At 53.6% G+C, this 22,939-nt stretch overlaps 1 protein-coding gene and 1 long non-coding RNA gene across 4 annotated transcripts in view; one reads left to right on the forward strand and one right to left on the reverse strand.

Moving 5' to 3' along the window:
* RPH3AL (rabphilin 3A like (without C2 domains)) overlaps positions 1-22,939 on the forward strand; it is a 114,522-nt gene that overhangs the window by 20,026 nt on the left and 71,557 nt on the right. Inside the window, 3 exon segments of the mRNA XM_087854669.1 lie at positions 6,661-6,771; positions 11,752-11,895; positions 14,779-14,908. Of these exon segments, the coding sequence (XP_087710795.1) occupies positions 6,695-6,771; positions 11,752-11,895; positions 14,779-14,908 (351 nt within the window). The 5' untranslated portion in view covers positions 6,661-6,694.
* On the reverse strand, positions 11,798-22,530 carry LOC123776834 (uncharacterized). Of its 3 annotated transcripts, none has more exons than XR_006775506.2 (3): positions 21,606-22,530; positions 19,204-19,482; positions 11,798-11,931 (listed from the first exon to the last, which is right to left on the reverse strand). It is a non-coding gene; the product is annotated as an uncharacterized LOC123776834 (long non-coding RNA). The 3 variants fall into 3 exon arrangements; XR_015721371.1 differs by having other exon boundaries at positions 11,891-12,384; positions 21,606-22,529; XR_006775505.2 differs by lacking the exon at positions 11,798-11,931 and adding an exon at positions 14,902-18,534 and having other exon boundaries at positions 21,606-22,528.

The raw sequence follows: 22,939 nt of genomic DNA on the forward strand, positions 1-22,939 counted from the left end.
GCGCTGTTTCCTTGGATTAGTGACGATGTGTGCTGCTCTGTGGAGCTGACCGCAGTGTGCTCTCATCTCGTCCTCACCAGGAGCCTGGGTGGAGGGGGAGCCCCCCACCCCTTTATGGAGGAAGACATTGGCTGGAGGGGTGTTACATGACCACCCAGGTCACTCGGGGCTCTGTGTCCACCTCCGTGTTCACTTTACTGGACTCTGAGCTCACGAAGTCCCTTAAGGGGACGGAAGGTTTCTTTCAAGTAGATATGACTGCGGAGAGGAGGCCTTTTGCCGTGATTACAGGCCTGTGTGCATTATTAAACCCCTTTTGGAGATCTCCAGATAGGTTTTGAATTCTGGGATCAAAAATACAAAATCCACATGAGGCTAATGGGGTAGAGCTGCAACTCTGTCACTGCAAAAAGTAGTGGATAATTCCAGAAGCACCTTGGAGAGAGTAGGCGGAGGCCTGCGACTGATAGCTTTGAGGGACTGCGAACGTCGCTGTGGTAAACATTGTCTCAACAATACATTAGAAAAAAGTGTACTTTCCCTCTGGGGAATTTCTCCTGAGGAAATGATCAGATAGGCACAGAGGTTCATCTCCCAGATATCCATTTTACTGTTGAATAGAAATATGATAGAACAAACTGGAAACGATCTGTGTGCTCCCAAGCAGGACAGTGATCAAATATATCCAGAATGCTAAATTAAACAATTAAAAATCATGTTTTTGAGGAATTTTAATATTGTGAGAAAGTACAATGTGATAAAAAACCAAACCGGATGCATAGCAAGAATCCAATTTTATTTGAAGTCTCTACAGAAATACTGGAAAACAACTGGGAGGCCTTACATTGAGACGTCGGGAGGCTCCACGTGGGGCGGTGGAGAGCGCGTGGGGGCTGGTCCTGCTTGTGACACCCCGCAGTGCCCAGGAGCCGGCCTGTTGCCCGCTGGGGACAGCCACCGTGACTGCAGCGTTTGTCTGCAGTGACTAACGCCCGGGGTGACAAGCTTTGGACTTTCGGGCGAGGAGAATTGAATCCCCCTGAAAGAACAAGTTTGTTTTCACAGATCTGCCTCAGAAGGTTGCCTGAGGCTCATGAACTCCTTCCCCACAGAATTGTCTCAGGAAATCATCACCAGGCGTTTCCTGGTCCCTGTTCCTGGTCCCCCGGGGGTCCCCTGAGCCCATGCACTCCCCAGCGAGCCTCGCTCAGCAGGATGGAGGCAGTACCTGGAGGCCCAGCGTCCCAGCCTTACGGCATGCTGGCCTCTTGGAGGGGAGGTGGCTCAGCCGTGGAGCCCCTGCGTGCTGACTACCTTGTGGGGAGTCCTGAGGGACAAAGTGTTTTGTGAGTGAGCAAGTCGCAGAGCATGGTTGGAGCCCAGCTCTGCTCTGAGCACGTTTGGCTTGTCTGAATCGCTCCTCGTCTGCGGACGGCCATCTCTCTGATGAAATCAGTTCCGCTGAACAGAGGCACTGAGCACCTGCTTTGTAGCAGGCCCTGTGCTGGGCTGCAGGGATGGAGAGGGAGGAGGACACGGGTCCCCTGGAGAGTCCACAGGCCTGCAGGGGAGGAGATGGGAGCCTGTTGTCAGTAGAGTGGAGGACTCTGGGTTCCCAGGTCTGACCCCCCCCCACTGCCCCCCAGCCCTAGTCTTCCTTCCTCCGCAGAATGCACACACACACGCACACACCACATTCCTCTCTCCTTCAGGCTTCTCTCCCTCACAGCCGGAAGGACTTCAGAGACAGGCCTGCCTGTCTCTCCTTGTTTACAGAGGAGGCCAGAGCTCTGTGCAGCCCTCTTTCCACAGACCCTGCCACCTTGCTTCTCTCTAGGCGCTTGGCCCAGTCCCTCTTTCCCCCTGGAGAATGTGTGGTTTGCATTTCCTGCCTTTTCACTTGCCTTCTTTAAGCCCCTGTTTGGTTCCCTCATCAGTTGATTTTTGACCCAGACAGACTGGCATTTGTTCATACAAGAGTGCAGGCCATGTTCAACTCCCGTGGCCCTGCTCTTTGGAAGCTTTAAGGACCCAGCTCTTAAGAGGCCAGGCCCTCCCTGGCCCTCCTCCCAGAGCCCCGCTGGAGGGGAGCGGAGCCCCAGCAGGTGCGTGTTGGCTGGTGGTGAGCACACAGCTTGGTAGAGGAGCCCCTGGATGGAGAGGGTTCAGGGAGCCAGGGACAGGGCTTGGCTGGCGAGTCAGGGAGCTGGCGGCTCAGACTGAAGAGATTTGGAGAACCCAAGCTGGCTCCGTTGGCAGTTTCCTAAAATGTGGCTCCTCGAGCTGCCCTTCCTCTCTCTCGCCGTCTGTCCCGAGGTTGCGCTGTGTGGGCGGAGGACCGCTGTGCCTTGTGTTAGCTGCAGCCTGGGCAGAAGCCCGAGTTCTCTCGCGGAGCCACCCCTGCGGTCATGCTCAGCCGTGATCTTAGCAGATTTTAGCATCAACGGGGACCCCGCGAGCCAGTGTTCACAGCCCGAGGCCCGGGGAGGTGACATCCGTCTGCTCTGCTTGCCTTTCCTGAAGCTCAGGAGCGAGAGGGCTGGGGGACAGGGCGAGGCCTTACTGCTCCCATCCTGGGGCTCAGTTCCCACCTCCCAGGTTGGAGCAGCCACCAGTCTCTTGCCCCAGGACCCTTCTCTAGCCCCCCGCCTGCCACCTGTGCCACCCTCCTGCAGCTCGGCAGGGGGGTTCAGGTGTTGGAACTGCTCAGGGCGGTCCCTCCAGCCTGTCTGTCTCAGCCCCTTTGGCTACTTATGAGAAAACGGAGGCCCAAGGAAGATAACTCACTGGTTCCTGGCCTTCCAGTAAGTTTTCATAAAAGCCAGACTTTCTTGGGTCTTTTCTCTCCTCTTTGGGTCTTCTTTCCCCCTTCCTCACTGCCCCCAAACCCTTGGGCGGAAGGGGACCCAATGCAGAGACATTACTATGGAACGAAGAGTGTAGTAAGACCAGCACAGTTAGCTGTGTGATCTTTCCTTGGTCTCTTAACCTCTCTTGTTTCTCTTCTGTCCAACTAGGAAAAACAGTGATGAGATTTAGGAAGAACGGAGCAGAATGGCCTGAGCGTGGTCGCAGTTGCTTCGGCTAAAGTTTTAAAAAGAGAGGAAGAGGAGTAGAATTCAAATGGGTCAGAGGAAAGATAAATGTTAGCTTGGAGGTTCTCTTGCCAGTGATCCCCAAGGATCTTGCCCCACTGGGAAGTGACCCAAAGGAACAAAAGGGGTTCATTCCCTAAAGATTGATTTCGGCCTGTGAGGAACAGCATCTCCTCTCCTCCTGTGCTATCTTCTCTTGGATGTCCCCACCTGTCCTCACTATAAAGGAGGTGAAGGTTTGAGCCCGAGAGCATAGGACCCCTTCTTTCTCCTCAACACCCCCTCCCCAGCCCCACACACTCTAGGTTTAGAAGCTTCTGCAGAAGATGGAATTCCCACCCTGAAGTTCCCTGGCTTGCTCCAACCCTCTGGGGTCACCACTGGTGTGCCCCTGCTTCTGTGGGGGTGTCTAGTAGAACAGAAGGGCCACCCCTCCTCACTGTGTCCAGCTGCCCCTGGAGGGGCAGGAATGCTCAGGACCCTCCAGTCCTGGGAGCTGTGGCCTGGGACATGGTGCCCCCTGCAGGCCGTGGCAGGAGCAGTGGCCCTTGGGAGGTGATCACAAATGGCCAACTGGTTGCCCAGTTTACCCAGGCACGGTCTCTTCTGGTCAGGGAGACCCCCCCATCACTTCTATTTCTTGAATCTCCTAGGGTATTCTTTTAAACAATAATAAACAGGGATAATGAACTGTAGTATGATCTAAACGTTTACTTGGAACAGAGTAATGCTTTTCACACCCACGTGGCCGTGAGATTGTGCTATTCACAAGATGACAAATTCTGAAAAACAACAAAACAGAGCGTAGAGCTGAAGGCTGGAAGTGGGACGCTGGTTTACCCTTGTTTGATGAGTGTGTCATTTTTGACCCTGTCTTTGTCTCCCTGGATCATATGTTAGCCTCATTTGGGAGAAGGTCAAGACTTTTGATTTGAGGAGGCCTTTGGTGAAGCTGGCATCCTAGGGCCGGGCCTGACCATAGGGTCTCCACATGTGGCTCTCTAGGGGCTGGATGTGCCCAGGGCTCTCTCCCAAGGTGACCCACGGTGAAGAGCAAGTGCTTGGATGTGCTGCCTGGGATAGAGAGACCACTGCAGTCAAGGTCATGGCCTTGGTCTCTGAGTGGGTCAGTTAACTGTGGCCAACACGCTGCCTCCTGCTGGTCATCGTAGAAATCAGGAGCATTGGTCTGGAACAGTAGTTCTCAAACCATGATCCAGGGATCCCTGGGGGGGTCTCCAATACCCTTCAGGAAATCCACACGGTCAGACTATTTTCATAATAACAATAAAATACTACGTCCCGTTCTCTCACAAATGTACAGAAAAGGAAAAGTTCCTTACTATGGTTTCAGATGCCACGTTAGAACTAATCTTTAAGAAACTACCATCTGTTGAATCTGGTACACTATGAAAGAAGAATATCCACAATGACCTGGAAAGATGTTGAAATACTCCTTTTTCCAACTGTAGTACCTATTTGTGAGAGTCCAGACGTCCGTCACGTACTTGAACAAAACCACATAATCACAAAAAATCGAACAAAAAATCAGATACGAACACCCAGCTGACTTTTGTTGAACTGAACATTACACAGACTGTTAAAAATGTAAAACAAAGCCATTATTTTCACTAGTTGTTTTTGTTCTGAAAACATAGCTTTTTAAATAAAATATGTGAACATCTAATGGGTTTAGTGTTTTTTGATGAATCACAATTAAAATTTTTCAGTTTTTATTTCTAATGTGGCATCAATAGATACAGCCCACATAATTTGGCATTCTCAAAATTTTTGTAACAGTTTAATAAGATATAGTTCATATACCATAAAATTCATTCTAGAAGGATACATTCATTGGTTTTAGTTTATTCTCAAAGTTGTGCAACTATCACCACAATCTAATTCCAGAACATTTTCATGACCCCAAAAAGAAACCCGGAACCCATTAGCAGGTACTCCTTCCTCCCTCCCGTCACCCGCACTCCAGCCCCTGACAACCTTTAATCTACTTTCTGCCTCTGTGGATTTGTCTGTTCTGGACATTTCTTGTAAATGGAATCATACAACATGTGGTCTTTTGTGACTGGCTTTTTTTTTTTTTTCCCCTGAAGTAGTCTCCATGCCCAGCGTGGGGCCCAGGGCAGAGCCTGAACTCACCACCCTGAGATCAAGACCTGGGCTGAGATCAAGAGCCGGACGCTTAAGTGACTGAGCCACCCAGGCGCCCCTTTTGTGCCTGGCTTCTTGCACTTAGCATAATGTTTTCAGGGTTCAGCCGTGTTATAGCCTGTATTGGTACTTCATTTTTAATGGCCAAATAATATTCCATCGTATGTGGCTAACTCCATATGGTCTCCATTTATCAGTTGGAGGACATTTGAATTATTTCCACTTTTTGACTGTTGTGAATAATGCTGCTATGAACATCCAAATACGAGCTTTTTTTTTTTTTTTAGGTTTTATGTATTTATTTGAGAGAGAGAGCACAAGCAGGGGGAGCAGCAGGCAGAGGCAGAGGGAGAAGCAGGCTCCCCTCTGAGCAAGGAGCCCGATGTGGGGCTTGATCCCAGAACCCCAGGGTCATGACCTGAGCCCTTGAAGGCAGACACTTGACCGACTGAGCCACCCAGGCACCCCGCCGACCTCAGTAATTTTGAAGAGTATGAAGGATTCGTGTGTTTGAGATCCATTGGTCTAGATGGGATTGGACCAGGGCAGTGTGGGTAACTCAGTGCAGCCCCTCATCTTTGCTCTGGGATTGAGTTTCCCTCCTGCCCCCGCTTCTCTCTGCCCAACACACACACACACACACACACACACACACACACACACACACTCCCGTCAGCATGCATGCTCAATAATCAAAGAGCTGCTCATAGCCTTGGTGGAAGGAGAAGGCGGCTGACGTTAAAGCACCAGGCAGTCCCAGAGCGGAGGCCTCCCGGCAGGATTCCGAGAGTGCCGCCTTCCCGCGGTCCTGGTTGTAGCCTCGGCTCCCCACCCTCCTTCCTGCTCTGGGGAAGGTTGGCAGAACGTGCTGGGGAGCAGAACCTGTGAAGGTGGCCAACTTTAGCTGCGCCCTTGGGCCTGGGGCGGCCACGGCGGGTCGCCCAGGTTTGGGAGAGACATGCGGCTTCCCCGGGCTGTCTAGCTATGTGCCCCCCGGCCCGGCCCCTCCTGCTAGGCACTGTGCCCGGTACGGTAGGGGCTGTACTTGGGAGGCAGCAGTCAAGTGCCCTCTGGGCCACCAACCGAGTTGAAGATTACTGAGGTGTGCCTCTTCCCTCCCTTTCTGCTTCTAACTTCTGATGTCCTGCCAGTCATGTCCAACCCGGTCACTTAGCCGCCTGAGCCACCTAGTTAACCTTCCCAAGTTACGATCCTTTTGAAAGAGGAGCTTTGAGGGAGCCGTACTGAGCTGGAGGGTTCTGATGGCGAGGCTTCTGCGGGCGGCCAGGTACAAGGATGCGCCAGAAGTGCCAGTGCTTGGTGCGCGAGGGACCCTGGCTGCCCGCTGCACCCCAGCTGATGACATGCTCTTGATTTTTTCCCCTTCTCATCTCAGATGTGACTCCCTGCCCTGGCTGGGCACTCCGAGCATGGCCGACACCATCTTCGGCAGTGGGAACGACCAGTGGGTTTGCCCCAACGATCGGCAGCTCGCCCTGCGAGCCAAGTGAGTACCTCCAAGGCCCTGCCAGGCCTTCCCTTCCCGCCCTCTCCCCGCTTCTCTCCTTTTAGCGGCAAGATTCAATATCAGGGACCCAGAAAGAGAAATTTGGAGACAAGCGCATGTCTAATGCACACCACACTCCAGGCCCCGAGGTCGGCACTGAATAGCCATTCACTCATTTAACGGCCACGTGGCCATGTGGATTTACCCTCATTTCTCGGAGGAGGAGAGGGAGGCTGGGCTCCTTGCCTAGTGGCAGGGCTGGGACCCATGCCCAGGACCCCTGACTCCCAGGCCTACAGCAGGCAAGTGGCCAAACCACTTCCTCTGCCTTTTCTGGTGAGAGTATGTCACTGAGCCTTCAGTCCCCGAGCCCCTGGAGGTGGGGAGCCTTTGCTACCTGGAGGCCCACTTCACGGTGAGGGCCTCGCACTGACAGGACAGAGCAAAGACTGGTCAAGTGAACGAAGAGTTGCCCTCTGGGCTGAAACACACAGCCAGCCTCAAAGCGCCCCCAGTCTCCTCCAATACCCTGTCAGGGTCTCTCTGGTTCTGGTTTGTTCCCTTCAGGTCCCAGCTTTCCTGTTATCCCTCAGCCTGGTGAGCCCTCAGACCCAGTTAGGTCAGGCCATCTGTACCCACTTTCCCCCTGTGGCCGGAGACCAGGGCCTCCCAGATGCCTCTCCTGCCTTCCAGGCTTCCCTGTCTATCCAGGGATTTGGAGGTCCCTGGGGTCTGATAAGCCCAAGAACGCCTCTTCATCTGTCAGACCACGCCAATTATGGGAGCCAGCATTTCCCAAATGGGACCAAGTTCAAGAAATTTGCAATTAGATGTTACAGGCCTGCAGGGGGACAGAGCTGAAACATCAAAGGGGGATAGAAAAATTCATCCGAAACGCCCAGGAGTGGAGTCCTGCATGACTTGCAGGAATCTCTGTACCACAGTTCATTTGTCCCTCTCACTGGGACAGCTTGGCTCCTTTCAGCCCCCTGCACAGCCCCTGAGGGGAGAGACCAGGGGTGAAGCCCGACGCTCTCCCTCTCTGCTCCGATGCCAGGCGAGATGATGTGTCCTCCCTGGCAGGATACAAGGAGCTGGGGAGAGCTGTGCTCTTGTACCGGGGCCTGGTGTGACCCCTGGGGACCCCTCTGGCATTTCCTTCAGTTCTCCCTGACCTCGTCTTGCACTCAGCAGCAGCCAGAAGCTGTCGCAGCAGCTTTTAGTAGAGCAAATGCTTTTATCTCCTCCCCGAGGTGTGCTGCCTTGTAACGCCAGGCTCCGTAAAGGAGAATACTACGAATCTTGCATCCGGGTACTGTGCCCTGAGAGTTCCTCGAGAGGCCTGGGGAAGTTGCCTTCCCTGGCTTCAGCTCAGGTCTGTCCTCCAGCACCATCAGACATTTTCTAAACCCCTGCTATGTGCCAGGCACTATTGCACAGCAGTGAACACGACCGACGTGGTCCTTTGTCTTAAGGCACCGGTGGGGAGAGGTAAGCATTCTCCGTGTGATGACCCACGTGCAGCTACTTCGACAGCAGAAACAGGCAGCGGGCTGACGGCGGGTGCTCACTTAATCTGCGGATTTGGAGAGGCTTCCCTGAGATTGTGATGTTTATGTTGAGTCCTGGGGTAGGGGTAAATGTTACATGGAAATACGGGAAAGGAGCTTCTAGGCAGCAGGAACAGCATGTGCAAAGGCTCTGAGGTAGAAGGAATAGGACATGGAGAGGGCCTGGCGGAGGCCAATGTGGCTTGAATGCAGAATGAGGTGGTGAATGGGGTGAAAGGAAGTTGGGGAAGTGGGCAGGGGCCAGATGGCGTAGGGCTGGTCCTCCAGACTCACATTCTAGGGTCCTCCCTGGTCTTGAAGTAATGTTTAAGCCCCATAATGGAGGGGCTTCTGGGAACTCTGAGAATGGACTCAACCCATCTTGGAGTGGATCTTCACCAGGAATCTAAAAGAAGTCTTTTTTTTTTTTTTTTTTAAGATTGTATTTATTTATGTTCAAGGTGGGGGGCATGAGCGGGGTAGGGGGGAGGAAAAGGGAGAGAGAGACTCTGGAGCAGACTCCACGCTGAGCGCAGAGCTTGACGTGGGGCTTGATCCCAGGATCCTGAGATCATGATCTGAGCTGAAACCAAGAGTCGGACACTCCACCGACTGAGCCACCCAGGCACCCCCTAAAAGAAGTCTTATAAAAGAATAGGCGTGACCCAGTGGAAAGGGGGTTTAGGGAGGTGGGCAGGCACTGCAGGTGGAGAGCACAGCATGAGCAAAGGCCTGGAGAAGACGACATGCAGCCCAGAACACAGGGAACTAGGAGCCGTTGTGGGCACACTGTGTGAGGCCAGTCCAGCCCAGAGATGAGGGCTCCATACGGGGGCCCGCTGAAGAGTGTTCTTTGGGGCTTACAACCATGTCTGCATCTGGCAGCCGTGAGTCGGCCACCTTTGGCAGCTGGAGGGGCGTTTGGGGGACAAGAGGCTCAGTGGCATCCTGGGCCATCCGTGGGAGTTGCGGCCTGATTGGACAGGGGCGGTGGGACAGGGGAGGAGGTTGAATGAGAGGACAGGTTGTCAGGAGTTGGTCAGTGACCAGGCGGAGGCAGAAAAGGAGGCTGATAGGATGCCCCAGGGAAGCCTGGCAGGGCTGCCAGCAGCCGCTGGCCATGGGCTCCGTCTAACTGCTCTCAGTCTCCTCACTCTGCTGAGAAAAGGGGAGGCCAGCCTCATAGGATGACAGGAGGGTCTGGGGCGAGGAGGTGTGCCGTGCTCTGGGCTGGCGCCAGGCCCGGCGCTAACTGGGTAGGAGTTGCACCCTCCAAGGACGGATGGCGGTGCTGGTGCCGTGCCCTCGCATTTCTGTGTTCCTGGGCCTGCCTTTTCCCCACGTGGTGGGAGGCCTGATCTTGGGGACCCTGTTTTCCAGTTCTCCTTCCCTGGCCCCGGGGGGTCACACGGAGTGTGTCCTGGCCAATCCCTGCCTTCCTGAATCCCTGCAATGCTCAGGTGGAGAAAACCTGCAGCTCGGAGTGGGCGAGTGTTGCTTTTCAGGGCCTGAACCCCTCGAGTCTGCTCGGTACACAGGGCAAAGGTGGGTGTATGCCCCTGCCTGATCCAAGGACTGGCCCCTCTCCCTCTGTCTCCCAGCCCTGCCTGCTTCCCGCTGTTTGCTTTCCCTGGCCCTATGAGGACCGCTTCAAAAAGTGTTGGTCTAGGGCAGTGTTGCTTTTTGACTTGGAGACAGAAGCAGTCTAGAAGTCTGCAGACCCTCGGTAGGACCCCTTACTTTATGTCTTTGTACCTTTGCACGTGTCGCTTCCTCTGCCTGACACCATCTCCTTCTTCCCTTGGGGGAAGCACCAGTTCGTCCTGCAAAACCCTGCAGGAGCGCTGCCTCTTTGGTCAAGCCATTCCTGAGGGTTCTGCCCCGAGAATTATAGTAATCATCATTAACTACCCCTGATTAAGCAATTGGGCATTTGCTGTGCGCAGAGCAGTCTGTGCGCCCTGCCTCATTTACTCCGAGTGGCATCCCTTAAAGGGACAGATCAGGAAATCCAGGATGAGCAACTGCCCATATTCTCAGCGCTAGGAAAGGCCCGAGCCAAAGGGAAGACCACCCGGTGGACTCTGGTCTCAGCCCTTCACCTTAACCAGCCTGCTGAGCTGACAGGGGAGGGACATGGTTAGCTCTTCCGATGTACACCGTGTCGACAGTACAGAACTGTTGGCTGCACCAGCTCGGATGGGGCAGTGAAGTGGGACCACCGGTGTCCATCTGTGTCAGGGAACCACGAGGAAGGCGTCCGCATCCTCATCCTCCCCCCGTGTCCTGCATCGGAGACTCTTGCTTGCTGTCACTTCTTTAGGGAAGCCCTTCTAGAACCGCACCCCCAACTAGGTTAGTTCCCTGATGTCCACCTGCACGTACCGCCCGGCAGCATGGCTCCAACACCTACCAAGCCTGGCCTCGTAGTGGACAACTGGTAAATAGGTGTTGAACGAATAGCTCCTCTCATTTTTCATTAAGTAAATATGGGTATCATTGATTGGGCGTCTGGTGTCCCCAAGCCTTTGTCATTCTTCAAGGTGGTCACTTTGCCCTCTTGCCCATGTCCGTGTTCCTAGCACCTGGCGCAGAGTGTCTCGGACAGGCTGGGACCTGGGCAGACAGTTGAGGCTTGGTCTGCGGCTGCCACCCGCATTCCCTCCAGAAAGACAGGAAGGGCCTGAGTCCCCAGTCGCAGCCTCAGGGGGTGACACTCCTGCCACCTCGCCTGCCCTCGCCGCCTCTCCTCCTGTGCTGCCCTCCTGCCCGCAGACCCTCTCATTTTCAAACTGCTATGTGCATCTCCTTTTATATTCAGTGTTTGGTTTTGATCTAATTACCATTCTTTCCTATCCCACAGTAAGCTCCATTTCACACAGATGCCGCAGAGCTCAGTCCTTTTTTTTTTTTTTTTTGAGATTTTATTTGCTTATTTGAGAGAGAGAGAGAGAGAGCACAAGGTGGGAGAGGGGCTCAGGGAGAGGGAGAAGCAGGCTCCCTGCCGAGCAGGGAGCCCGATGTGGGGCTCGATCCCAGGACTCTGGGATCACAACCCGAGCCGAAGGCAGACGTTTAACGACTGAGCCACCCAGGCGCCCCAGATCTCAGTCTTGATGATCTTCCGCGCTCTTCCCTCGCAGCCCCGCGTGCTGTGGCCGTGACCTTCTCCTTTTGTCCAGCGGGTCACACCGCACGCTCCTGCCTCCCACGGTGCTAAGGTGGCACTGCCGTCTTCGTGGGGCCCGACGGCTGGCAGGTGTCAGAGCCAGCATTCGAAGCATGTGCCCTGTTCCCTGAACCCCTCTTCTGGACACACCGCACCTGGGCTGTCCGCAGACTGTGCTGGGTTGGGGGGGCATCGTGATGTGGCGGGGCTGCCTGAGTTTGCACTGCGGTGGCCTCAGGGCCGGCTCTGTTCTCTCTCCAGGCTGCAGACGGGCTGGTCTGTGCACACCTACCAGACAGAGAAGCAGCGGAAGAACCAGAGCCTCAGCCCCGCCGAGGTGGAGGCCATCCTACAGGTCATCCAGAGGGCAGAGCGGCTGGACGTCATGGAACAGCAGAGAATCGGGTGAGGGCTGCTTCCAGCTGGGGCTCCAGCAAGGTCCTTGAGAGGGCAGCAAAGTCATTTAGTGTCAGATCCGCGGGCTGAGAGTGGCACCCTGGGTCCTAGCGCTGGCTTTCCCCACTGGGAAGGAGTCCGCTCTGCCCGAACACCCCTGGGGTATAGATGGGTAACCCAGCCCCACAAAGCCTCAGGGTACTCCCGTGAGAAGTGCGCAGTGGCTCCTGCATGGGCCCTAGGCCGTGGGGGGGGCGGACACGCATTCGGGGCTCTTCAGCTCCACATGTGTGAGGGCCAGCCAGAGAAGGGATTTGAGTGGAAGTTGAGCCTGGACCTTCCTGTCCCAACAAGGACTCCAAGAGGAGAGGCTCTCCAGCCTGTTCTAAGCTCTTCTCCTGGCCTCCAGCATCCAGAGCTGACCTCTGTACAGCCTTCAGACAGTTTGGTTGGGTCTTTTTTTTTTGTTTGTTGAATCATAAAAGCAATTCATACATTCTAGAAAATTGGAAAAATACAGAAAAACAGAAGTAGGAAAACACAAAGGCAGTGCATCGCATCGGGCAGGATTTAATTTGATTTGGATCTCCTTGTTCTCCTTCTGTTCATATTTTTCATTAAATATGTGATCATTTAAAAAGTCAGACATTGTAGAAATGCACAGTTCTAAAAGCAAAACCGCCACTACAAGGACCCTGCTGTCCAGCTTGTTATATGTGTCTCAATAATACAGACATATTGTTACTGTCGTTTTATTACAAAAAGAGTGCATATCAGACAGACCAGTTGTCTTTAGCTTTTTTCCCATGTAAGGTGGCAAACCCTGCCCTCTCCCAGGGTCCCGCAAGGAGCCGTGCGGCCCCAAGCTCATGATTGACAAGCCAGCGTGATATCCCTCGGGCTCCCCCAGGAGGGCATGCTGGGAGCCGGTGGGGGGTATTTCATGAGACGTGTTTACACCCCCTCATCCATCTGTCTGGCCCCCACGGAGACCACTGGGTTTGACAGAGATGTGGAATGACCCAGAAGGCAGTGCCTCCAATTAAATGTCTCAGAAGGAGGAGGTGTATCCTGTATGTTTCCGTGAGTTAGAAGGCACGGGGTTGTACTGACGGGTCCCCGAGAACAAGCAGTTCAGGCCAGAGCTGCAGCTGGGCTTGTTCCTGGGGACTTGCAGGTCCCTGGGTGAGGGACAGTGGAAGGGACCCTGTGGAGGTCAGAGGGCATGGAGGAAGAGGCTTCCTGTTGGCCCCCAGGCGGAGTCTGATCACCTCAGGGGAGAGTGTAGGGTTGCCGTGAGCGGGGGGCCTAGGCGTTGGGCCCTGGGCTCCACCTCTTAGGAGCTGTGTCACGCTGGTGGGAAGTGACTTGACATTCTGAGCCTCAGTCTTCTTGTCTCTGAGATGGGGGGAAATAGCATCCTCCTCCCTGGGGGATTAGATAATCTTCCTTTCTTCCTTCCTTCCTTCCTTCCTTCCTTCCTTCCTTCCTTCCTTCCTTCCTTCCTCTTCCTTCCTTCCTTCCTTCCTTCCTTCCTTCCTTCCTTCCTTCCTTCCGGAATTTTCCCTAAATGTCCCCTGGCTACTGGAGATAGAGTGGCCAACAAAACAGAAGTGACCAGGTTTTGTGAGGTTTGTAGTGTTGCCATGAAAAAAGGGGGTCACAGTGGGCTGAGGGGCCATGGGACCCTGAGGAGAGTCACCTATCCTAGGCTTAACAGGGCTCAGGGATGGCTCCTGGACACTCGGCGTCAGAGGTTCAAAGAGAAGCTCTTTTCCTTCTTCCAGCTTCTTCATCCACCCACTTGCTCAAACCAAAATCTCTACATCATCCCCGATCTCTCTCTTATCTCCTGTACCCCATTTCCATGGATGCTGCCTCAGCCTCCGAGGCTCAGTGCCCCTTTGCTGGGCCTCCCGGCATCCCCTGCTGGCTTCGTCACCCGTGCTCCCTTGCTGTGATCCTGGCTTTCCACGGCGGATGGAGTGAGCTTTTAAAAATGCCGCTTGGGGGGGGGGGGGGCGCCTGGCTGGCTCAATCAGAAGAGCCTGTGACTCTTTATCTTGGGGTCCTGAGTTTGAGACCCACATCGGGTGTAGAGATTACTTAAATGAATAAATAAATAAATACTTTAAAAAATTAAAATAAAAAAAATTAAACTGTCCCTTAGATCAAATCCCTCCCCTACTTAAAACTCTTCAGTGGCTTCATGTTGATTTTAGAAAATAATCCAAACTCCATTCTCTGTCCTATAAAACCTACGTCGTCTGTCCCCTCCTTGCCCCTCCAGCTTCCTTTTATCCCAGGCTCCCGCAGGCTCACAAGGGAATGGCCACACTGGCCTCCCTGCTGTTCTAATGTGCCAGGGCCTTTGTCTTTACCCCCCCCCAAATGTTCCCCCTGTCTGGAGTGCCCCCCACCCCGTCCTGCTCTTCACCTGGTTTGACCTTGTCATCCTTCAGCTCTCAGTTCACACGTTCTCAAAGAGGCCTTCACTGATCACCACCTGACATGCTCCCTCTCAGTCTTCTGTCCACACACTTACTTGATTTCATAGCACTCCCCCTGTCTGAAGTCAGTTTGCTTGTTGACTTTTTATGGGCTTTCTCTTTATTGAACATAAGTTCTATGAGAGCAGGGACCATGTCTGGCTCGTTTGCTACAATATCCCCAGGGCATGGCACATTGTAGGTACTCAATTAATAGTTGGTACGTGAATGAATGATTAGGAGGTAGCCTGGAAAAGGGGTGGGGCAGGGAACAGTACCCCAGGTGAGGGAACAGCACATGGGCCATGCTATAGCACAGGGGCCCCATGGCAGCCATACCTAGGCAGTGGTCAGGTTGGAGGCAGGAAACATATTCCATCTGACTCTGTGTCCTGTGCTGCAGACGGCTGGTGGAGCGGCTGGAGACCATGAGGCGGAATGTGATGGGGAATGGCCTTTCCCAGTGTCTGCTCTGTGGGGAGGTGCTGGGCTTCCTGGGCAGCTCATCAGTGTTCTGCAAAGACTGCAGGAAGGTAAGGCCCTGCTCTGGCTAGCCAATTGGACCTGCTCTGTGGCTTTGCACCCTGGCTCCCAGGAGTGTACGTTGTATGTGTCTGTGTGTGTCCTTGTGTGCATGTGTGTGCACATGGTATCCTGTGCTTCTTGGCAAGAAGAATTAGGGCCTAAGGTTGAATGGCCTGGCGTCTAGGCCAACTCCGGGGAATGGACCTCCGGGTCTCACAGGCCTGGGTATGAATCCAGCTTTTCCACTAGCTGGATGACCTCAGAAAACTTGTTTAATATGTTGAGCCTCATCTTCCTCATCTGTAAAATAGGGATAATGATAACACGTACCCTAGAAAATTGTGAGGGTTAAATATTATATGCATAGGTCTTAAAAACCTCATCTGGCACATAAGTACTTAGTAAATTTTATTAGTTATTAAAGAAATAAAATTCTCCTCAGGGCCAAACAGTATGCTAGGATTATTCTTCTTAGTCTGTTGATCTGCTCTCAATCCCTGGTCCCTCAAATGAGAATGATCTTTGCTGGAAAGTCAAATGGATTTTTCCCTTTTCTTATACTCCACTGATTACTCTAAATGGTGCCACATACTAAATTGTTTCAGATTGAGTCCAAGACTTCTTAAAATAACTTTTTGTTTTTCCTGGAGTTTCTAATTGCCTTTCTTTTTTTATTCACCCAAGAATATAATAATGTGCCTTCCAATCCTTAGAATTACTTAGCATCTCAATTTTACTGTCTATTGTATGGAGTCTACGTTTTTTCCCTTTTTAGACCTTTAGTCCTACTCCAGCATAGACTAGTTGCCGCATAGCTGTCATCATGGGACTTCCCTTTACTGCCCTCCTAGGTTGGAGAGCTGTTCCCAAGGTACCATATTTTCCTCTTTCCTTTCTTTTTCACTCAGTTTTACTGGTATCCATCTTCCATATGTTTTAAGCCTTGAGTTATTTTGGTTAACAAGGCAGAGATAGAAACTTCTCTCTTGAGATTATGTTGGGTAAATGAACCAAAACCAAATAATGATCAAATAAATAAGAATATTTCAGGAAGTAATACATTGTAGGAAGAAATAACAGGAAATAGAAGATTGGGGATGGGGTGGAATGGGGTGGCTAGAGCCAAAAGGACCTTATAGAGAAGTCAAAGAAGTAAACATGGACTCAGCCATGTGAAAGCCATTGGCAACGTTGATAAGGTCTTTTTGAGTGGCATTCAAAAGCTAGATGAGAGAACCCAGAAGCAAAAAGGTCAATATACCAAACTAATAAGTGGAAAAGCCAGGATTTTTGCTAAGGTCATTTTCCTCCCTGTTCTGTGACATGTGGTGAACTGGGGTAAGGAATGTGGATTTGCTAGTGAAGAGTCTCAAGAACAGTGGGGAAGTGGCAGGGGCCTGTGTGGCAGGACAGGGGTAGGCACTTGTGTGCCAGCTTCTCCTTAAGCCTTCCATAAGCCCTGGACTACATACCAACATAGGCAATAGGCAAAGGGCTCAGAATGTCTTGCTCCCAGCCCTTGGGCAGATTGGGTTATACTTTGTGACTTCTGCCTGGCAGAGTAGGGCCCAGCAGCCTGTTTCCTTTTTCTGCCCCTCATCTCACAACTGCTGTAAATGTTCAGGTTTGTAGGACCATGACGAGGGGGCAGAGCCTTGTCTTTTCCCCTGGAAAAGTCTGGGACCTCTGCTCTAGGGGCAGGCTGCTGTCCTAATGACCAAAGGGTCCTCAGAGAGCCCTTTCCTAGACAACAGTGGCCATCCTAGGGGAGGATCTCAGCTTCATGGGGAGGGGAGGTAAAAAAATGTTCTTCTATATGCTCTTGACACTCCCCACCCCATTGTAGCCTGGAGTCCTGGGCTGTTCCAGGGTTTTTTTTCCCTAAAGATTTTATTTATTTATTTATTTATTTATTTATTTATTTATTTATTTATTTGAGAGAGGATGAGAGCTAGAGAGAGTGAGCGCAAGCACTCACAGAGGGCGAAGGAGAGAGATAAGCAGCCTTCCCTCTGAGTAGGGAGCCCCATGCGGGGCTTGATCCCAGGACCCCAGGATCGCCACCCAAGCCTAAGGCAGATGCTTAACCATCTGAGCCCCCCAGGCACCCCTGGGCTGGTCCAGTCTGAAATTGTTTATTTTGCAGCAGGCTGAGGACCTGGTCTTGGCTTGTGCGCAAGGTGAAGAGGCCTTTGGGTTTCCAAGGGGAGTTGCTGCTGGGTAGAAGTGGAAGGAGAGGGTGCTAGTAGGCATCTGGGTGTTTTCTTCTCCAACCTTGAGAAGATTGTGTCATTCATTCATTCATCCATTCATTCAGCAAATAGTAGAGGGCCATCTGTGTACAGACCCTGTTCTAGGTTCTGGCAATCCCACGAACGAGAGAGACAAAACCCTTGCTCTCACGGGAATTTTTTTCCAGGGGTGGGAGAAGAGAGACAATAAACAAACGAACAAACTACTGTCCAGTAGACTGAGGGCTCTGTAGTGAATTAGAACAGGGCAGTGTGGTAGGTACGACTAGGAGGGGCTCTCTGAGCTCAGACCTGAGCACAAGCAGAAGCCAGCCCTGGGAAGATCTGGGTGGCAAAGTGTTCCAGGCAGAGGGAGCAGCGGGCATGAAATTCCTGAGGCGGAAAGCAGCTGGGCAGGTTCAAGGAACTAATGAAGGCATCTGGGGCAGAGGCGGGCATGCTGATCACACGAGAGCTTCATAAGTGAAGATCAGGAGTTGAGATTTGATTCTAAGTTTCATGGGATGCCAGTGGAGTGTTGTAAGCAGGGTGAGATGTGATCTGATTTGTCTTCATAAGTGATGAGCCTCGCTGCCGTCTGGCGAGTGGATGGCAGGGGACATAAAGTGACAGTGGGAGGGGAGTTAGGCGCTGCCTGTCGTTGGGGATGAGACAGTAGGGCTGGAGACGAGGCAGCACAGCATGGGGGCCACTGTCTAAGAGAATCCATCTTCTCACTGTGTCGAAGCAGGTGGGGGTGATGGAGGGTCCCAGGAGGAAAAGCAGGTCCTACACTGCAGCCGGGCTGGAGCGAGAGGTCACTCGGTCCGTCCTGTGTGATGGGGGGCCGTGGTCCTGTGCCTGCCATTAAGTTCTGTTTCTGTGCACGTGGGTGTGGGTTGCAGTCCAGTGCGTGGGGGAGCAGGCTGCAGAGGGGATGCTGGGAGATCTCTGACACGGGAAGTGTCCAGATCTAAGTCTCAGGTGCTCCTGGCCGCACAGAGCTGTCCCCAGCAAGAGCCCTGGCACATTCAGCAGCCACAAGCTAATGAGTGTGCCGGCAGAGCCCACGATGCCGGGCGGGCCTCGCTGCGGTGACCCCCTCCGTAAGTGGTCCTGCACGCCCAGGCTGCCAGTCCTCATTATCGGAGGGCTGTGGTGGGAAGGGAGAGGGGCTGGCTGGCTCATTAGAGAGGCCTGGTGCTGCTGATTGCTTAGGAGCTGAGTCAGCCAGCTTCGGTTTGATTCACAGTCCGTCCTCACCAACCGTGGGGAGGCCGGACAGGGCCGCCGGAGAACCAGCCTGAGCCCGGGATGGCATTGTCATTGTGCAGGGGAAGCGATCGCCACTTTTCTGGTCTCAGCCAAAATATGTTCCATGATGTGAACACAGAGGGGCCTGCCTGTGAAACAACGGTCTCCGTAATATGTGCTGAGTCCGTGGGGAAAAGGGACTCTTTCTACTCTGCTCCAAGCCCTTAGAGGAAGTCTAGCTCGTTGGGGATCAGTCGTCCCACCCGGTGTAGGGAAGCACAGAGGGAAGGGGCCACGCTCAAACCTGATTGATTCCTGCCCCCACCAAGGCTCCGGGGAGGTGTGTCCTGCAGAAGTCAGCCCAGACCCACAGCCGGGGAGCTGGCAGGAGCCTTGGGGCCACTCATCCCATCCTGAGGGCCCACCCTCATGACCTCATCTAGCCTTAATCACCTCCCACAGACCCCCCTCCAAACACCATCCCAGTGGGGGGTAGAACTTTAACACATGAATTTGGAGGGGGCACGTTCGGTCCCTGGTACCTACTGAACAGAAGCTCTGGGAGTGAGGGCATGGATCTGTGCTTGACAGACCCTCCAGGGAAGCTGATTCTCTGTGGTTCGAAAACCTCTGCTCTAAGCCCCAGGCCCGGCTCAGGCTCAGGCTGGTGTTGAAGGCCCTCTGCTCCCCTTGCCCTCCCCCACACCTCCCCACCCCCACACCACACACACCCCAGCTCAGGGTCCCCACACCGCATCCTCCCTCTGGCCATCTACGCTCTTGCAAACAGTGGACAGTGAGGCCGTGGTCTTTCTTACCTTGCGATGTCCTTTAGGCTTTAGAAAGCTCTTTCACAAAACTCATCCTTTTTGACCGTCAGGACAAAGCTGCAGGGAGAGCAGGGGCGGCGAGGCTGTTCCCCAGTCACAGCTGGGAACTAGGGTTCATTTGAGGTCATGTGGCCTACTTGGGTCACCCAGCCGGGTGGTGGGGAGCTGAGGCCCCCAGGGGCGTTCGTTGGGCCATGCTGCCCCTCCACTCCTTCAGGCCAAAGCAGTCACATCATTTCCCTTCCTTGGAGAAGCAGGGCCATCTTTCTAAAGAACGCAGGAGAAGAAGCATATTCACGGGTTAAATATTGAGAGCTTTTCTTTAAAATCAGGAATAGGACAAGTTCTGCGTATGTCTGCCACTGCTTTTATCCCGCATTGAACTAGCAGCCAGCGCAGTGCATTCAGGCAGGGAAGGAAATGTATGGTGTATGGATTGGAGAAGCAGAGCTAAAGCTGTCGTTTTCTGTGAATAACATCACCGTGTAACGAGAGTCTGACAGAATCCACAGACAAATGGTTACAATTAGTAGGCGAATTTATGAGCAGGGTTGTTGCATACAAGCTTAATATACGTGTCAGAAAATCAGTGTTGCCATACACCGGAGACAAAAATGAGAGAAAATAAAAAGTGCAATTTAGGACGACAGAGCCACTGCTAGGCAGAGAATGGTCTTCTGAATAAATAATGCAAAGCTATTTGGATATTCACATGGGAAAAAAGGTATCTCGACTGTTACCTCATACTAGGCACAAAAGTCAATTCTAGATTGATTTCAGATTATTTATTTTTTAAGATTTTATTTATTTATTTGTCGGAGAGCATGAGCATGAACACAAGCAGGGGGAGCAGCAGGCAGAGGGTGAAGCAGGCTCCCTGCTGAGCAAGGAGCCCGATGAGGGACTCAATCCCAGAGTGGATGCCTGTGTCAGCACGGAAGATGCCTTTGGGGACCCCATACACACCCAGATGGCCCTGTCTGGAGGCCACCGTCCCACCTGTACTCTGTCCGGTGCCTACAGTGGGGGTGGCTGGCTGTCACCACCACCACTGGGGAAACAGCTCTTTCAGCTGCATTCCTAGGACCTTCAGAACAGCCTGAATGTTCTCAGGATATTCCCAGCGCAAAAGCTAAATCCCTGGGGCCGGGTGGAGCCCACCTCAAGGGGCAAGGGCCGTTGTCGGCAAGAGAATGGAGCAGCCCTCCTGGGGGGCTTTCACCTCTTTTGGAGCCAGCTCAGCTCCCTAGCCCTGTCCTTGCAAATGAAATTGACTTTCCTGAAGGGCTGTCTCTCTGCAGAATTCTGTCCTTCATTCATTCTACAGCGTTTATTGGGCACCGACTGTATGCCAGGCCATGGAGGTACTGGCAAGGAGCAAGGCAGGAGGCAGCCTGGCCCTTGGGAGCAGTGCTGGTAACCCTGACAGTCAGTATTCCTCTCACTGACCACGCCAGACACTGTTTCTAAGGGCTTTTCCCCCATTAACTTACTTAGTCCTGCTAACAACACTATAGGGCAGGGCTGTTATCACGCCCTTTTACAGATGGGGAAACTGAGGCACCAAGTGGTTAAACTTTGTCCAAGGTCCCTCAGCGAGTTAGTTGTGGAGCCAGGATTTGAAACCAAGCAGGCTGGTTCCGAGCATCCTGGCTATGCCCTGGGGCCCTGCCTCACCTCCGGGCGGGGATGACCTAGGAAGGCAGGATGGACAAGAATCGCTACATACAGTAATTTCAGAAGGTGGTGGGCAAAAACATAAAGAGCAGGGGGCACAGGGACAGCCGGTGGGACGGGCTAGGAAGGAGCTATTTATTTTGGATGCACAGCATGGACCTCTACGAGGTGACATTAGAGCTGAGACAGTGACAAGGAATTTACGTCGGCTCTGAAGAAAGTGTCCCAGGCCCGGGGAGGGGGGTGTGGAGAAGGTGCTGGGGGGAGGGAAGAGTGAGGCACAAGTGAGAAGCAGAAGAAAGAAGGCCGGGGAGCCCGGGGAGGGAGAGGGCCCCACAAATGACCCTTCAGATCTCTGCAGTCTGCCCCTTGTTGGGCCTACAGGGTGGGGGCTGCCCCACCCTTCTCCTTGGATGAACTTGAGTCCCCCAAAACAGGAGGCAGTTTTTAAAATGTTGTTTTAATTTGTGGTAAAATGGACATCACGTAAAATTTACGATTTTAACCGTTTTTAAGGGTACGGTTCAGGGTACCTGAATGGACGGTAAGTCCATTCACATTGTTGTCCCATCCCCACCACCATCTCCAGAACTTTCTCATCTTGCAAAACCGAAACTCTGCACCCATTAAACTAACTCCATTCCCACCCCAGTCCCCGGCACCTGCCAGCCTACTTCCTGTCCCTGGGGGTTTGACTACTCCAGGCGCCTCACCTAACAGAATCATGCCGCCTTCGTCTCTTCGTGACCGGCTTCTTTCACTAACGTCTCCCGGGTCTGTCCATGTGGCAGCCTGTGTCAGAATGTCCTGTCTTTTTAAGGCCAGATTCTATTCCGCTGGGTGCACCTAACCCACTTTGTCGAGCCACGAGTCCGTGGATGGGAAGGCGGGTTGCCTCCACAGTTCCGCTGTTGTGAATCGAGCTGCGATGAGTATGGGTGTGCAGACCTCTCTTCGGGGCTCTGCTTTCCGTTCCTGGGTGGTGTGGTGATTCTGTGTCCCGTTTCCTGAGGAGCTGTCCTGGGGGGGGCCACCGTTCTCACCATGCCACCGAAGTGCGCACGAGGGCTGGGAGGGGGCAGTCTTCCACGAGCCCGCCTCCTCCTGGAAGGCAGCGGGTGAAGGTCATCCACGGCGCCCTGCCCCCACGGCAGCAGCCTTGTCCTTTCTCCTCCTCGACCTAATTCAGATGTGTTCGTGCCTCATTCCCAAGATGGATTTTTTCATCCAGCTACTCATGTTTCCTCAATTCCCGGGAAAAGTCACTTCATTCGTCTGCCCTGCGGGCCTGCTCTGGCTGCTTGTGCGTCGCTGGGCTGCTTGGCAGGCACTGACTTGGCTGCCGTCGCCGGGCTCGGCGACCGGACGCGACAGCACACACGCGGCCCCTGGGGACCTCTGCCTTGCTGCCCACGAGGGCACGCTCTCCCTCTTGCTCTTGCGCTGCCTGCGGCGTGGCTTCTCTGCCCGCACGCTGGCTTCTTCCTGCCGTGTCGTGCAGTTCAGAGCCCAGTCTGCGCAGCCTGTTGTGCCGCCGACCTTGAACTCAGGGTCATCGGGACAAAAGCAGGGGAGGAGTCGACAAGTGAGGGTGGCCTCTGGGAGGAAGGCCTGGCGCTTCCCCGAGAGAGTGGAGTTGTGGCCGTTGGGTCACCGCCCATAGCCTTCTGGAGACTCTCCCGCTTGGCTCGGCTTCACGCCAAGCCCCGCCGGGCCGAGCTCACTGCTGGTGACAGGCTAGTGCAAGGGCAGTGTGAGAACGTGCAGCACGGACGTGTGGCGTGGACCGCGGCGCAGGGCCCCAGGAGAGCTGGAGGGCTGCAGGGTAGCGCCGGTTCTCAGCCGGGCGGCCTGGGCGGGAGGGCACTGAGGTGCCGGGGAGGGCGTTTCAGGAGACCCCCGCTGCGTAGAGGCAGGGTGAGAGGAAGAGCTGGGACTGGTGGCCGGGGCCATAGCTGCTGTTTGGGGGTGGGGGAGTGCCGGGGCAGGGAGCGGGGAGAGGCAGGCTCGGGGAGGAAAGGAGTGGGGCGGGCTGCCGAAGGATCCT

Source organism: Ursus americanus, chromosome 23 (assembly GCF_024610735.1).
Source record: "Ursus americanus isolate L20-20 chromosome 23, mUrsAme1.1.p, whole genome shotgun sequence".
Classification (NCBI taxonomy): domain Eukaryota; kingdom Metazoa; phylum Chordata; class Mammalia; order Carnivora; family Ursidae; genus Ursus; species Ursus americanus.